General features: G+C 44.2%; 1 protein-coding gene across 3 annotated transcripts in view; it reads left to right on the forward strand.

The window, feature by feature from the left end:
• Positions 1-827: 827 nt before the first annotated feature.
• The window catches only part of LOC117351922 (zinc-binding protein A33-like), a 34,944-nt gene continuing 18,102 nt past the window's right edge, over positions 828-17,669 (forward strand). Inside the window, exons 1-3 of one of the 3 annotated variants that reach the window (XM_033927818.1) lie at positions 828-1,013; positions 5,257-5,534; positions 11,434-11,529. In XM_033927818.1, coding sequence (XP_033783709.1) covers positions 1,004-1,013; positions 5,257-5,534; positions 11,434-11,529 — 384 coding nt within the window. In that variant the 5' untranslated portion in view covers positions 828-1,003. Of the gene's footprint in view, positions 1,110-5,256; positions 5,535-11,433; positions 11,530-17,669 lie in introns of all 3 variants that reach the window. The other 2 variants (XM_033927816.1, XM_033927817.1) reach the window with 2 other exon arrangements.

Consider the following 17,669-nt stretch of genomic DNA (forward strand, 5'->3'; position numbering starts at 1 on the left):
ATTATTATTTTTAGTACATAAAACGTTAATTTCTATCGAACCTCAATTTATCACCAGAATGCTCATCCCTCATAATACCTCCCGGCCTCTTCGTTCGACATCTCAAAACCTCCTAACCATCCCTTCACTGAAAATTATAGGCACTAGAAGACACGATATGTTTTCGGTAATGGCCCCTCAACTGTGGAACTCACTACCACAGTACATTAGAGAAGAAAAAGATCTTACCTCATTTAAAAAATCTTTAAAAAAACTTATCTTTTTAAAGATGCATTCAACATTTGATCTTTAGACTCACGACCAGATGCTTTAGGTCCTCCCTCTCATTTATTCCCTTTTATTTATTCTCTCTAATAAAGAATTGTAACTTCTCCCCCCTACCCGCCACGTCTCATGTTTGTTTTAGATTTGTAAGTTTGAAGTTATTTTGTCTGTTCTCACAACCATGTTTTTACGAAGTTGTACATCGCTTAGTAAACTGAATAAGCGATTCATCAAATATTAATAAAAACTTGAAACTTGATTTGCACTAACAAGTTCAGATCTGTAATGATAGAAGTTTTAAAGCAAAATAACTCCTAAGGGGTTTTTTTCCCCCTCCAGCTCTGTCCTGGAAAACCCTTTTAGCAAATCACCCTCCTCTCTGCAAACAAACCTTACTGTATGCCTGCCCTTCTCAACAACAGGACCTGGGCTGTCTTTCTGCTGTATTTGTTTTGCGGCTAGAATACTAGCCTAGAATAAATCATGTGACTGGTCCTATCACGTGAACAGAGTTCTTGTGCCCGGTCACTTGCTAATCAATTGGGCCAGAGGTTTGCAGGAAGTTTTTTGTTTTTTTTTTCTCCAGATCTGGCAGCAGAATCGATTTATCGTTTTTTTCAATTCCAGGTAGGCAAAAGAGGAGAAGGTCTTGGCTGCGTTACCACAAGAAAAGAAAAGTCTCTCAAGACAAGTCAAAGAAGGTGGATGACAGAAGAGCAACTGGACGGGCTTCTGTGTAATGCAGACAGGTATAAACTGTGGTGGGATTCCGAGCAAAAGGTGAAAGGAGAAGAGATCAAGGGGAGGCGTGCGGGCAAACTGGAGAAAGAGAAAACCTTGCTGATGTGAGTTTAGATTAGGAGAAAACATTAAACAAAAACTTAGCAACTGGCCTCTTGGGAGGATCAGAAGCGCATGTTCTTTTAAAGTGAAGGGCTTGTGGGTGCAAACATGGCTAAACAATTAATTTGTTGTTATTTTCAAAATACTGCAAAACTAAAGTGAGAAATTGATATCTTTTTTTAAAAATGATGAGAGTGTTTCTGAGTTTGCATACGTAGCAGCTGCTTTCAGAATATGTAAACATGCCAGCCACTCATGTGATTAGCTTCCCTGGAAGTAGGAAGCAAGGAATTTATATTATCCTCAGCAGATTTCGCACGTCTGTAAGGGCCTTTTGTGTTGCAGGGTACATCTGGGAAAGGGACTGGGACTTGTATACCGCTTTTTTTGTAGTTATACAACCACACTCAAAGCAATTTACAAACAGGTACTTCAAGCATGTCCCCTATGGAGGATCACAGGGTTTAAACCCACAACCTCAGGGTGCTGAGACTGTAGCTCTAATCCAGGGGTGCCCACACTTTTTGGGCTTGCGAGCTACTTTTAAAATGACCAAGTCAAAATGATCTACCAACAATAAAATTTTTAAAAAAAACACAACGCACACTGTACGCATACAATTGTTAATTATCATTCCTATTCCGGGGTTTTTTCAAAGAGGTCAAAGCAGATGACTCTATGCACTGTCACCTCAGTAACAACCATACAAAAATAGACAAATACCCACCCCCTCCCTTTTTACTAAACCACGATAGCAGTTTTTAGCGCAGGGAGCTGCGCTGAATGCCCAGCGCTGCTCTCGACGCTCATAGGCTCCCTGCGCTAAAAACCTCTATTGCGTTTTAGTAAAAGGGGACCATATTGTAAAATATAGAGAGCAGATATAAATTCAGACACATTTTGATCACTAAATTTAAAATAAAATCATTTTTTCTACCTTGTCTGGTGATTTCATGAGTCTCTGGTTGCACTTTCTTCTTCTGACTGTGCATCCAATCTTTCTTCCCTTCTTTTAGCCTGTATGCTTCCTCTCTTCCTGACCTCATTCCCCCCCCCCCCCAATGTTTTCTTCTTCTCTCCTTGCCCTCTCTTTCTTTCTCTCTTCATGCCCCCATTCTTTTTTTCTGTTTCTCTTCTTTCCTTCTGTCTCCCTGCCTGCCCTCTTTCTCCCTCCCTGCCCACCCACAAGCCACTGCTTCTGCTGCTGCCATCGGATAACAGGCCCCCAAAGCCGCCCGCCGCCAGCCAAGCTCTCCTTGCTTCGGGCCCACCAGCATTCCTCTCCCCGACGTCAATTTTGCCGTCGGAGAGAGGAAGTTCCGCTGGCCAGAACTTCCTCTCCGACGGCACAATTGAGGTCGGGAAGAGGAAGGCTGATCGGCCCAAGATCGACATTTTGGGAAAAATGCTGCCGGGTCCTGCCTTTGAGGAAACAGAAAGTAGGCAGGACTTGGCAGCAAGAAGAGCAAATCGCAAGCTTCACTGACCTGTCTCCCGCTTTAGCCCGCGAACAGGGCTCTAACATGTGCGTGCCGGCTTCACTTCTTACCCCCTCCCCCTCCCCGGACATAACTTCCGGTTTCAGAGGGAAGCGAAGGGAAGCCGGTACAAGCACATGTTAGCCCCTGGAGCATAAGTTCTCCAAGCCTTTTTTTGTTTTTTGTTTTTAAATGTTGAGCAGCGGAGGCAGCAGCAGAATTCAGGAGCGGGCCAGTCAGGAGGGGAAAAAAGAGAAGGGAAGAAGGGAACCCGTTCTGCGATCGACTGGGGTCGCCTGAGCGAGCGACCTGTCGATCGCGATCGACGCGTTGGGCACCCCTGCTCTAATCACTAGGCCACACACTCCTCCAGCAACATTTCAGAAATGATAAGTAGTAATAGTAGTGGTAGTGAAGAGGGGGAAAATGTGGTGGGTTGGCCCCCATTGAAACTTGCAGATTAGCTTCCCTGTTGTCGGGGAAGGATTAAGGCATAGGCACTTGCCTAGGGCCCAGATTTTTGGTAAGTTAGCTGCAGTCAGGAAGAAGGGGGGGAGGGGTGGCAGGACAGTCATTGCTGACTGCAGAGGCTTGTTTTCCTTAGCGTGCTGTCAGCGTAGCGAGGGAGAGAGGCGCCCCTCCCCCACCCTCTTCTCCGTCCCCACACTTCCACGCGCCCCTTCCCCGGCCTCTCCTGCCACGCGCTGCTTCCCTTCCCCCGTACCTCTGTAACGTGCCTGGCACGAGGAGCAATCCCCCCAAGCTGCCGTCAGCTCTTCCTCTGCCGTCTGGGTTTTGAAAAGCTTCCAGCTCGGGGACCGTGTCATCTGCGTACGCACTGATGCAAAGCGGCAATGTCATGCGCACAAGCATGCATGTGACATCATTGCGTCACACCTGTGCGTGCGCAGATGCCCTCCTGACGCGGATCGGAGCGCGAGAACAGGTTGAGGGGGGCGGGGGCTGTGCTCTGTCCCGTTAAACAAGTGTTACTGGTGCTGAAGACAAGAAGGAGCAGCCAAGCTGAAAGGAGGACAGTTGAGGTAACCGGGATCCCCGGCTGACCAAGAAGGCTTCCCTCTGATATCGGAGGGAAACCTTCCGGGTCGGCTTCGGCAGAGGGGGGCCTGTTTATAAATGGAATCCCCGGCAGTGAACGCATTGGCTGCGAGGGTGGGGGACTTCCACCCGTGATAGGGAGAGAGGGTGGAATGCTGGACTTGCGGGGGGGGGAGGGGGGCTGCTGCTGCATACACAATTGCGAGGGGGGCTGCTGGATGTGCGATCCTCGGGAGTTTTCGGGAGCTGCTGATCTAGAGGGGAAGGAAGGGAGGCAATTCGGCCAGCTGCGGGTAACAGTCACCGTGTCATTCTCTAGAATCAAGCCTTACGTAAGAACATAAGAATAGCCTTACTGGGTCAGGCCAATGGTCCATCTAGCCCAGTGGTCTCAAACTCAAACCCTTTGGAGGGCCACATTTTGGATTTATAAGTTCTTGGAGGGCCTCAGAAAAAAATAGTTAATGTCTTATTAAGGAAATGAAAATTTTGCATAAGGTAAAACTCTTTGTAGTTTATAAATAATAATGTAATTTATAACTGTTTTATTTTACTTTTGTGATTATGATAAACATACTGAGAGCCTCAAAATAGTACTTGGCGGGCCGCATGTGGCCCCTGGGCCGTGGATTTGAGATCACTGATCTAGCCCATCTACAAGTCACAAGTACCTGGCAAAAACCCAAATGGTGAAACTCAAACAACACAAACGGATCAACTTCTAAGTTATCCAACCCACAAATGAATTATTATAAACAAAAAGAAGGGGGGTATAATGGATAATTTATGCAGTGCTGGCTTTAAGAGCTTTTTTTACACCTTAGTGTGTTACTTTTATTTATGATTGATATATCACTTTTATTAACCCATTATTCTCATCATTCAAATGATACCCTAAATTAACGAAGAAACTCACCCCAGTAGATCAATTGAGAGGTTGAAGTATCATAAAAAATGCATTGTTCTCAGTAAAGAGACCTCTTATAAGTTAGATATTATTTCATGTCCTCATCGTGAATGCATGTGATGTAATTATTTACTTCAGAACCTCCTTCCTAACCTTAATTTTAATTGTTAATTTCATGTAAAAACGAATTGAGGATTCAACTTTATTATTCATTTTTAAATTTTTTTATATCTTTAATTTAATTGCGATATTGAAACCTAAAATCAATTCATCAAATGTATGCTTCAAATATGTTCTTTAAAGAAAAGCAGCAACGCTTATCGTAATAGCTTTTCAGCCATGAATTACCCGACGCTCAACCTGATTTTAGAGCGTTTCAGCTATCAATCAGCCTTCATCGGGGGACAATATTGCTGCTATACCACTTCCAAACTTGTAAACCTTTTGTTTATAAAAAAACCCAAATAGTAGCAGCATTCATCGTCTATGTTTGACTTATTCTTACTGTACACCGCCTTGAGTGAGTTGCTTGAAAAAGGCGATAAATAAATACACTCGCACAGTCTACATATTTGCTCCTAAATTTCCTGGTCTATAAATTGAACTCTAATGGCACTTTGTAGAGTGAAGACAGCCCAAAGAGAGCCTGTTCTGGAAGCTAAAGGCTGCATTTTAACTGTGAACCACTCTTGCTTTTCTATACAGCGATGGCGGGTGGCCGACGTACGGAGCAAAACTTGAAAGATGAGCTCACGTGCTCCATATGTTGCGAACTCTTCAGAGAGCCCGTGATGCTGGAGTGCATGCATCACTTCTGCAAGGCCTGCATCCTGCGTTTCTGGCAAGGGTACCAGAAGGTCGCTTCCTGCCCTCAGTGCCGCAGGGAGCATCCCAGCAGAACTTTTCGGACCAGTTATCTGGTGGCAAGGGTGGTGGAGAGAGTGAGGCAGTGCAACACCGAGCAGCAGAGAAAGAAACTGCAAGTGAGTCGAAGGCACTCAAACGCACACACAGATGGACCATTCGGGTCTTTATCTGCCGTCATCTACTATGTTACTATGTTACAGGGTACAATCAACAGCAGTGTGAAGGAAAGTATCCAGTTTCAGTCTATGACAGGGGTGTCAAAGTCCCTCCTCGAGGGCCGCAATCCAGTCGGGTTTTCAGGATTTCCCCAATGAATATGCATGAGATCTATTTGCATGCACTGCTTTCATTGTCTGCTAATAGATCTCATGCATAGTCAATGGGGAAATCCAGAAAACCCGACTAGATTGCGGCCCTCAAGGAGGGACTTTGACACCCCTGGTCTATGATAGGCGAAAGGGAGCTTGTTGCATATCATACTATATCTGCCATACCATGTTTTGTATATATAATACTAGGTTTGCCATGCTATGCTAACCACGCTTGTTATACAGTGTTTGCCATACCATGTTTTTCCATATAATGCTCTTATTCATTTATTTATTCATTCAATTTTCTATACCGTTCTTCCAGGGGAGCTCGGAACGGTTTACATGAATTTTTTTTCCCTGTCTGTCCCGGCGGGATTAAGTGACTTGCCCAGGGTCACAAGGAGCAGCGTGGGTTTGAACCCACAACCCCAGGGTGCTGAGGCTGTAGCTTTAACCACTGCGCCACTCTAGAAATCGGAGTGTAGTAAAAGTGAGCTAAGTAGAGGACAATCAAGCCATTGTGACATCACTGAGGAGGTGGCTCTATAGGCATTGGTGGAATGAGGCATTATGATGTCACAATACCAGCTCTGGTGATCAGAGGCTGAAGCTTTTCACACTGTTTATTCATTTTTCTATACTTTCTCTCAGGGGAGCTCAGAACGGTTGACATGAATTTATTCAGGTACTCAAGCATTTTTCCCTGTCTGTCCCGGCGGGCTCACAATCTACCTAATGTACCTGGGGCAATGGGGGGATTAAGTGACTTGCCCAGGGTCACAAGGCGCAGTGTAACCTTAGGGCACTGAGGCTGTAGCGTTAACCAGTGTGCCACACTCTCCTCCAGTACAATATCAGAAGTGAGCCAAGTATAGAACAATGAAGCCATTGTGACACACTGATGAGGTTGGCTTTTATTGGTGGAATGAGGCATTATGACATCAGGGAAAGAGATTGGGACTTGAATACCACCTTTTTGCGTTTTACAACCGCACTCAAAGTGGTTTACAAGCATTTTCTCTATCTGTCCCTGTAGGCTTACATTCTATCTAATGTACCTGGGGCAATGGGGGGATTAAGTGACTTGCCCAGGGTCACAAGGAGCAGCGTGGGCTTGAACCCACAACCCCAGGGTGCTGAGGCTGTAGTTTTAACCACTGCGCCACACTCTCCCCTGCCATGTTATATTATGTTTTACTATGCTTTAACTGTTTTGCAATTTCTATCAATGTCCTGCCATACCATGTTTGCCAACACCCTGTATAAAAACATAGAAATATGTATGTAAACTTGTGACCTGTTCTGGGAGGACGGGATATAAAACCAAGTAAATACATACATGAATGAATTGAGATTACAGGGAGGTTGCAGGAAACAGCCACCTTACTGTGGATCCCCCTGTGAAAAGGCTGAAGGTGGGTTGGTGGAGATAGATTATATTAATACATAGCGGTTAGCGTTACAGTACTCCCCTGAAATTCCGTTCCTGGAACCCCCATGTATTTAAAAAAACTGCAAATGCGGTTTTTTTTGCCTGATGAAAGGCAGGGGATGCAGGAGAGGGCAGCTGGAGCACCAACGGGTGAAGAAAATCACTTGCGATCTGCTCCGACCGCCTCTTCCTGTTGTAAAGTCGGGCTACACCAATCAGAAGCTGCTTTGACACCAATCAGAAGCTGCTTTGACACCAATCAGGAGCTGCTTTGACACCAATCAGGAGCTGCTTTGACACGCAGCTCCTGATTGGTATAGCCAGACTTTAGTAGAGGAAGAAGCGGTCGGAGCAGACCGCTAATGAATGAGTCCGTGAACCGCAAATTCGCGGGGGGATCCTGTATCGAGGCCCAACTTGAGAAGATATATGGTAGCTCTTCTTCAGCTTCTTTGGATTCAAAGTGGCCCCAAATTAAAAATTAATGATGATTACGGCTCTAGTTGATCTGTACAGTACAGGGAAGAGTTCACAGCAAGCTGCTGTTCTCTGACCTGACGGCCGATAGCTCTAAGTTTACCAGGGTCGGCTCGAAGGACTGTGGCACCCTGAGCCAATTAGTGCATCAGTTTCCCTCCACCCCCCCCAACCATCTGCAGTATAGCATCTCTCCCTCTAATGGTATTTCTCCACTCTCTAGAGCAGGGGTGTCCAACCTGCGGCCCCGTGAAGTATTTTGTGTGGCCTCGATCAAGGGTGATACAGTGTTTTCCTCTGCTGCCCCCAGGTGTTTACCGTTTTGTCGGCTCCCTCCTCTATCTTGCTGCAGCGTTTGCGCGTTTTTGCAGTGCAGAAAATTTTTTTTTCGGCCAGTTCGACTCAGGGAAGCCAAAAGGTTGGACACCCCTGCTCTAGAGCCTGCTTCCACCTCACCCCCCCCCCCCCACTGGGTATGAAGGGTGCCAACTTCTCCGGTCATTATCTTTTTCTAAACCCCCACCTGTCTACCTTCCAACTCCTAGAGAGTGCTGGCAGCAGCTGCAGTTCACACATAACTGCCTATGCCCAGTCTGGAGCCTTCTCTCTGCCATGTGCTGCCCCACCAGAAACAGAAAGTTGCATCAGATGGGGTTGTATGTGGCAGAGGGAGGTCTCCATGTCGGGTGCAGGCAGCATCTGTGAATATTTGTTTCTGCCACTAGTACCTTCTAAATCCCCAAAATAGTTCAATCTGAAGAAGAACATTTTTTAAGGACCATCAGATAAGTAATGCTAAATCCACTTATAACAAAACCGGGGAGAACTGGAAAGAGCACAGGAAGCATCAAAAAGAATGTCACCTCGTGGTTAGAAGAGCAAAAAGAGAATATGAAGAGAGGCTAGCCAGGGAAGCATGAAAATTCGAACCGTTCTTCAGATATGTTAAAGGGAAGCAGCCGGCAAGGGAGGAGGTGGGACCGCTGGATGACGGAGGTAGGAAAGGAGTGGTGAAGGAGGAAAAAGAAGTGGCGGATAGACTAAAACCTGAAAATATCTTCAAACCTGAAATATCTTCAAAGGAGATCATGCAGAAACATTAACATCCATGGAGGTAAGCCTTGAAGACGTACACAAGCAGATAGATAGACTAAAAACTGACAAATCTCCGGGCCCGGACGGAATCCACCCTAGGGTATTGAAAGAACTAAAGGGGGAAATGGCGGAATTACTACAGCAGATTTGTAATCTATCCCTGAAAACAGGCATGATCCCGGAGGATTGGAAGATAGCTAATGTTACGCCCATCTTTAAAAAAGGATCGAGAGGTGACCCGGGGAACTACAGACCAGTAAGTTTGACTTCGGTTCCGGGGAAGATGGCGGAAGCACTGATAAAAGACAGCATCGATGAGCATCTAGAAAGGAATAAATTGATGAAAATAATAATAATAATAATAACTTTATTCTTGTATACCGCAATACCATGGAAGTTCAATGCGGTTAACAATAGAAGAGACTGTACATTTACAGCGATGATACATATTACAGTGTTGTTACATTTACAGAGATGTTACATAAATAGCAGTAATAAAAAGGCATATACTAAAGAAGAGACTGTACGTATACAGCGATGTTACATGTTATAGCGGTGATACATTTACAGTGATGTTAAATGTGAGGCAATGAAAAGGCAGGGCAATTAGATAAAACAGAGATTGAGAAAGAGAGGCCATAGTGGCTTGGGAGGGGGGCGTAGTCAGAGGGAATGGAGGCATATCGAGGTCAGGAGGGTGCAGGGAAGGAGGGAAGGCAGCGTTAGCGGAATTTGTTGAAGAGGTAGGTTTTTAGTGACTTCCTGAACAGGTGGTAGGGCGGGGAATTGGAGATGAGGGTGGTAAGGCAATTGTTCCATTTGCCCGCTTGAAGTGGCTTCTGCAATGGAACATTGTGCCTAACGAACTTATTGCACTTCTTCGAAGGAATAAACAAATGAATGGACAAAGGGGACCCCATAGACATCGTATACTTAGATTTCCAAAAAGCCTTTGACAAGGTACCCCATAAATGCCTACTACGGAAACTGAAGAACCATGGGGTGGAAGGAGACGTACATAGATGGATCAAAAATTGGGTGGCGGGTAGGAAGCAGAGGGTAGGAGTGAAGGGCCACTACTCTGACTGGAGGAGGGTCACAAGTGGTGTTCCACAGGGATTGGTACTCAGACCACTGTTGTTCAATGTATTTATAAATGATCTAGAAACAGGGACGAAGTGCGAAGTAATAAAATTCGCGGATGACACCAAACTATTTAGTGGAGCTGGGACTAAAGAGGAACCAACAACCCAGAGCCACTGAGAACCAGAAAGCAACAAACACATCAGTGATACATTGCTCTCCCCAGCTACAAAATTAACCCCAAATTCGATATATGGTGCTGAAATGTAGGCACAGTTCCAAGATGTGCATTCAACTAAGTTGATTTAAATCGGGAGCCTCAGCCCTGATGAAAGTAATCTGAAACATGGGCATGTTTAAAGCCATTTAAGCTAAGTACTTTAAGAAAAAGATATACTACAAAATAAAAAACTATATTTAAACTAGTGAAATAGTAGATTTAAACAAAAGAATTAATCAAGACTTGATCCAATGAAGATTGGGTTCAGTGATTTGTTTCATGTGAACCACAGGGGTAGTGTAACCCTCTGAGGATCTTTACCATCCCTAATCATAAGAACATAAGCAATGCCTCTGCCGGGTCAGACCCGAGGTCCATCGCGCCCAGCAGTCCGCTCACGCGGCGGCCCAACAGGTCCAGGACCTGTGCAGTAATCCTCTATCTATACCCCTCTATCCCCTTTTCCAGCAGGAAATTGTCCAATCCTTTCTTGAACCCCAGTACCGTACTCTCTGCCCTATTACGCTCTCTGGAAGCGCATTGGCTAAGGCTCTTAACATTTGCATCTCCTCTTCCTATAGGCTAAGGCTCTTTGCACCTGCATTGTGATGTCATAGAGCTTTGTGGTTATAGAAACCTAGAAACATGATGGCAGATAAAGGCCAAATTGTCCATCCGCAGCATCCACTATCTCCTCCTCTCCCATAAGAACATAAGCAATGCCTCTGCCGGGTCAGACCCGAGGTCCATCGCGCCCAGCAGTCCGCTCACGCGGCGGCCCAACAGGTCCAGGACCTGTGCAATAATCCTCTATCTATACCCCTCTATCCCCTTTTCCAACAGGAAATTGTCCAATCCTTTCTTAAACCCCAGTACCGTACTCTGCCCTATTACGTCTTCTGGAAGCGCATTCCAGGTATCCACCACCCGCTGAGTAAAAAAAAACTTCCTAGCATTTGTAAAGAAAAACTTCCTAGCATTCCCATCAATTTAAGGTTTGGTAAAAAATATTTTTGTTATAAACAAAGCTGGAAATTTATGATGGTAGAAGTTGTTGAATTGGATTCCAGTCATTGAATAGCCAGTCACGTTGAAGCATGAACTTATTTATGGCAGGATAGGTGCACCTAATGGCCTAGATCTCATGAAGGCTTGTGTGTGTATGGGAATGGCACAGGGATACATAAATCAGTGCCACTATAGGATAGCTGGAGATCGTGTTAAATGTATGGCAGACTCCTTGCTTCTCTCAAAAGATAGCATTTGAGCAAAGTATGTCAACTTATGAAAAGGAGAGTGTGCACTACCAGTGGGTCCATGATGTGCTATGTGCCTTAGAAATCAGAGGCAGCATAACCAAGAGCCTAAGACAGTTTTTGCTCTGATTTTGTTTTTAGAAGCAACTTGAAGATGCCCTGCGGTCTCATCATCTTAAATTAGAGGATTTGATCCAGATGAAGAGACGGGCGGACCAGAGAATTAACAGCATAAAGGTAAATTGGCTCGATCGTGTACACAGTCTCCTTCCCCTTGACCTCTCTTCACTGTCACATTTCTCTGCCGAATCGGTCTAGGCTTGACCGTTAGAGGACCAAATCGACAAGAGGGCACTGCGATTTTGGTGCTATTCTATAAAATCACTTACACTTGTGTTTAGGTGCTGTTGACTCATGTTTGAGTCCTTGATGACTTGATAATGTTATCAAGTTTTCGTGGCAGGATACAGAAGTAGATTGCCGGGCCTTTCTTCTGCGCAGTATAAATTAGATGTCGTTGCCGTTGTCACATCAATGCTACCTATCTGCTGCTCCCTAGATGGGTGGTACATTGTTAGTCTCACATCTCCGCTGAAACCTGTTCGCCTTAGGAGGCCCTGCTGGTAGTGAAACTGCCGACGGCATAGCTTCCTGCTTCACAGATGCGCCAAGCCCCAGTGGCACGACAAGCTCATGTACTATGACTGTGCCATGTAAGTGGCACTTACACACATAAGTGATTTCATGGAATGCTAGTGTAAGATGACAGTGGTTCACCTAAATGTAGGTGCAAACGTTTACACCAAGTCTGTGGCTGGCATAAATGTTAGCACCCAAATGCAGCAGTTAACACAAGTAGCATGCAGTATTCTGTGAATTATACATGAAAAGTGGGTGCCCCGCCTATGGCCTCCCCATGTGAATTCCCCTCTGACACCTACCAACTCATTCCAAAAAAGCAAACAAGATGCTAGAAATTATTTAAAAAGGGATGGTTAGCAAGAATAAGAATGATATAATGCCTCTGTATTGTTCCATGGTGCAACCTCAATTGCATTCAATTCTGGTCTCCTTATCTCAGGAAAGATATAGTGGCATTAGAAAAGGTTCAAAGAAGAGCGACCGAGATGATAAAGGGGATGGAACTCCTCTCGTATGAGACGGCTGAGGGGAGATATGATTGAAGACGTCTACAAAATCATGAGTGGTATAGAATGGGTATAAGCAGATCGTTGTTTGTTTTGGTTTTTTTCCTCTGTCAAAAATTAGAAAGACTAGGGGACACTCGTATGAAGTTACAGGGAAATAACTTTAAAAACCAATAGGAGGAAATATTTGTTCACATAGAGAATAGTTAAATCTCTGGAACGCGTTGCCAGAGGTTGTGGTAAGAGCAGTTAACAGAGCTGGTTTTAAGACAGGTTTGGACAATTTCCTGGAGAAAAAGTCTATAGTCTATTATTGAGGCAGACATGGGGGGGGGAACCATTGCTTGCCCTGGATTGGTAGCATGGAATATTGCTACTCTCTGGGTTTTGGTCAGGTACTAGTGACCTGGTTTCGCCACCATGAGGATAGGTTAGTAGGCTAGATGGACCTTTGCTTTGACCCAGTAAGGCTATTATTTTGTTCTGAACGCTTCTACAATTTAGCGCAGAATGCAACAGCTTTAATGGGGCTTTACTGTACTTCCATGTATAAGCGATAAGGGCTGGATTCAATGAACAGTGTCCGGACTTAAGCACCAGAAAGGTCAGTTCTCAGCTGGTATTCTGTAACGGGTTCTCTATGCTGAGTGCTTGTTTAAAGAATACTAGCTTAGCGTGGATGTCATACCTAGGTTTAGGTGCCTACCCAATAAAGCTTAACAAGACAATCTTCAATGGTCGGATCAAGCTGTAAACGTATATTTCAAGAACAACAACAACAAAAAAAACCTGACAACTGAGATACACAATCAAAGTGATGGTTCCTTGATGAAAGCCCGATGGTGGAACATGTGAGAAGAGGTCTCCGGCTGACATAAATTGAATTAAGTTAAATTTCTCTATGTATAAAAAGAGGAGAAAAAAAAAAAAATGTAAAAGATTTTTTGGGCATGAAATAGAAAAAGCTGACATATTAAAATAGTTATCCCCTCCTTTTATCGAGCTACACTTCTATCCGTAGAAGTTTCGTCAGCTGTAAGCTCGAGATCGTAATGCTGTTGTACAGATCCATGGTGAGAACCCATCTGGAATATTGTGTACAATTCTGGAGGCCGCGTTATCAAAAAGATGTGCGGAGAGTTGAGTCGGTTCAGCGAATGGCCACCAGGATGGTCTCAGGACTCAAGGATCTCCCGTATGAGGAACGACTGGGTAAGTTGCAGCTGTATTCACTCGAGGAACGCAGAAAGAGGGGAGACATGATCGAGACGTTCAAATATGTCACGGGCCGTATCGAGGTGGAAGAGGATCTCTTTTTCCTTAAACAAGAGGGCATCCGTTGAAAATCAGGGGTGGGAAATTTCATGGCGACACCAGAAAATATTTCTTCACCGAAAGGGTGGTTGACCGCTGGAATATTCTTCCACAACAGGTAATTGAGGCCAGCAGCGTGCCAGATTTTAAGAAAAGATGGGATTGGCATGTGGGATCTCTTCATGGAGGTAGTTAGGGGGTGGGCCATTAGGGTGGGCAGACTGGATGGGCCATGGCCCTTTTCTGCCGTCATGTTCTATATTTCTATTTAGCATGTGGGATCTCTTCATGGAGGTAGTTAGGGGGTGGGCCATTAGTGTGGGCAGACTAGATGGGCCGTGGCCCTTTTCTGCTGTCATGTTCTATGTTTCTATTTGGCATGTGGGATCTCTTCATGGAGGTAGTTAGGGGGTGGGCCATTAGTGTGGGCAGACTAGATGGGCCGTGGCCCTTTTCTGCCGTCATTTTCTATGTTTCTAGAGGTTTTTAGTGCAGGCCAGTGAGGTAAGTTTTCTGATTCTCATAGGAAATCTATGAGTGTCAGAGCATTTACCATGCCGGCTCGTGCTAAAAAAAACTTCTACCGCAGCTTGATAAAAGGGACCCTATATTTGAGACTCATGAAGATTGTGGAGCGTAGATACCTAGTGAATGCTGAAGTTAGTGGTCCTGAGTATCGCTGCTGAAGTCTGTTAGCGAAAAATCTTTTTGAAGCTAATTTTGTGCTCTGGTTATTGGACTCTTTTTTTTTTTTGTTGTTGTTGAAGTTTAGATGCCAGCATTTATGCTTGAAATGCTGATAAGAACATAAGAATTGCCGCCGCGGCCCTCAGGTCCAGTTTTTAGCAGTTGGCTGTGCATGTCATAGTATTCTATGTCATGGTGCCTAACTTTTGGGTTAATCAAAAGAGAGTAAAGATTAACTAGTAAGAACGTTCCAAATTGCTTGTATTGAAAGTGTTATTAAAAAAAAAACCCTGATGAAGCCGCATGATAGCGGCGAAACAGGTCATAGAAACATAGAAACATAGAAAAGACGGCAGAAAAGGGCTATAGCCCACCAAGTCTGCCCATTCCAAATTCCCGCCCCCTTGATTTTACTCCCTTAGAGATCCCACGTGAACATCCCATTGTCTCTTAAAATCTGACACGCTCTTGGCCTCAATCACCTGTAGTGGGAGTTTGTTCCAATGATCCACTACTCTTTCAGTGAAGAAGTATTTTCTGGAGTCGCTATGGAACTTCCCTCTCCCTGATTTTTAACGGATGACCCCTGGTGGTCGAGGATCCCTTGAGGTAGAAGATATCTTCTTCCGACTCGATACGGCCCGTGATATACTTAAACGTTTCAATCATGTCTCCCCTCTCTCTTCGTTCCTCAAGTGAGTACAGCCGTAGTTTATTCAGTCTTTCTTCATACGTGAAATCCCTGAGCCCCAAGACCATCCTAGTGGCCATACGCTGAACCGACTCGATTCTCAGCACATCTTTCCGGTAGTGTGGTCTCCAGAATTGAACACAGTATTCCAGATGAGGCCTCACCATGGACCTGCATTTCAATCTGTTTGCCGTTTTTCTATCTTTAAAAGATAAGTGCCTTTTTTGGCTGACTATCATATCAGCTTTCTGATTGTTATTTGTCTCTACAGTTTTGGTTAGCTATTTTAGCAGCCTTAATTTTTGTCATCTGCACAAGCTCAATGCCAATGCCAATCTGTCTATTTAAGATCGGGCAGTTAAACAGCCATCTATATTTTGAAGTGTTCATTCACACACTCATTGAGCTTACTGCATTATCTACTATTATAACTCTGTTAGCTTATAGCATGAGGCCCATGGGTCCCTCGACCACCAGAGGGCATCCGCTGAAAGTCAGGGGAGGGAAGTTTCACGGCGACTCCAGGAAGTACTTCTTCACCGAAAGAGTGGTGGATCATTGGAACAGACTACCACTCCAGGTGGTAAAGGCCAGCAGCGTGACGGATTTTAAGAATAAATGGGATACTCTTGTGGGATCTTTAAGGAAGTAAATTCAGGGGGGGGATACTTGGAATGGGCAGACTTGGTGGGCTGTAGCCCTTTTCTGCCGCTTTTTCTATGTTTCTATGAGTCACGTTTTCAACTGTAGAGTTCCTTATTAGGGAAGCATTTAGCCAGTATTTTTGCACAGTTTGTAGCACAAAGCATCGGTCACTTTATTTAGGTCTTTCATAGCATTAGACACTTTAAATTAGGGGATTGCGCTTGTCACTTTATTCAGAGTTTTATTCAAGAACTTTTTTATTAAACAATACGTAGAGAGTTTTAGCTTTATTAATCACATTGATATAATTAGTCAAATCATTACTTAATATTGGTGAAGGTTTTTATGATCTCTCTCAAAGGCACACAACGCAAGAAAATGTTTGACAACCTTCTGGCAACACAAGCAGCAAAAATCAACCATTCCATCTCCAATCTGATGACAATATCAGACAACCTCAAAACATTCAGAAAAGAAATCAAAACCCTGCTTTTCAAAAAATTCATCCAAATATCTTAACCCCTCCTCTTTTACCTCCAGAAGATTCACCTACCTTCAGATAACCTTCCCCCAAATGACCCACCTTAACACCTTCCAATTAAACAAATACCATCAATAGATTGTAACCTACCCTCTCTAACTGCATTCCATATGTATTTTTCATACAGTTCTTCACTGTCAGTTTAATTTCCATCCTATAAGTTCACATAGAATTTTTCTTTTTTCAACCATCTTTATTTTCTCTTCTTTATTAATTTCCAGGTACTTTAGTTAGATTGTGAGCCTTCGGGACAGTAAGGGAATTTTTTAAGTACCTTCTTACTTCTCATTTATAATCTTAATGTATATTTTCTTCAAACCGCTTAGAACCTAACGGATGTAGCGGTATATAAGAAATAAATTACATTACATTACATATTTACGCCACTATTCCATATTGGATGATATTATTATGATCCTAGGAGTGGCAACTCTGAGATCTTTTCCTTCACTTAATTAACAATTTTGGTTAGTGTTTTGACTAATATCAACTCACAATTGCTCTCTGGATTGGCCTAACTTTTGGGAACGCCCCCTGTTCCACCCACGCTCCTCCTGTCGCCATGCTCCTTTGGAGTTGGCACACTGTAAAATTTAGGCGCAGATGTGTGTGTAGCTCCAAATTGTTTCCAATTAACATCATTCAGGGCTCCTTTTATCAAGCTGCGGTTTGGCGGTTAATGCGCGGAACATCGCACGTTCCACCGCCTGCCACGCCAGTCGCTAACGCCTCCATTGACGAGGCGTTAGTTTTTTGGGTGTGCCGCGGGGGGTTAGCGCGTGATGAAATGGCCGACGCGCTAACCCCCGTAGCGCGCCTTGATAAAAGGAACCCTTAGTCATTGTTTCAAGTTTTCAAATTTATTTTTAAAATTTATTATACCCCCTAACCAGGCTTCTAGGCGGTGGACATGAAGCAATAAAAACAATTAAGTTAGTAAACATATTTGGGGGAATAATTAACCAAACAGACAAACTTGTACTAAAGGAAATAAAAGGTCGAACTACAATATTATAGGAAAGACACACTGAAGGAAAGAACTACTTTGCGCTCACATCTGTACCCGTTACCTAACTTTGGGTAACTTATATAGAATCTGGGGGTATGTAAATATTTATTCATATGGATGACAGTATTCGGTAAATTTACAGGCACAATTGGTATATAAATTATAAGAACATAAGCAATGCCTCCGCTGGGTCAGACCTGAGGTCCATCGCGCCCAGCAGTCCACTCACGCGGTGGACCAAAAGGTCCAGGACCTGTGCAGTAATCCTCTATCTATACCCCTCTATCCCCTTTTCCATCAGGAAATTGTCCAATCCTTTCTTGAACCCCAGTACCGTACTCT

This window comes from Geotrypetes seraphini, chromosome 18, assembly GCF_902459505.1.
Source record: "Geotrypetes seraphini chromosome 18, aGeoSer1.1, whole genome shotgun sequence".
NCBI classification, from domain to species: domain Eukaryota; kingdom Metazoa; phylum Chordata; class Amphibia; order Gymnophiona; family Dermophiidae; genus Geotrypetes; species Geotrypetes seraphini.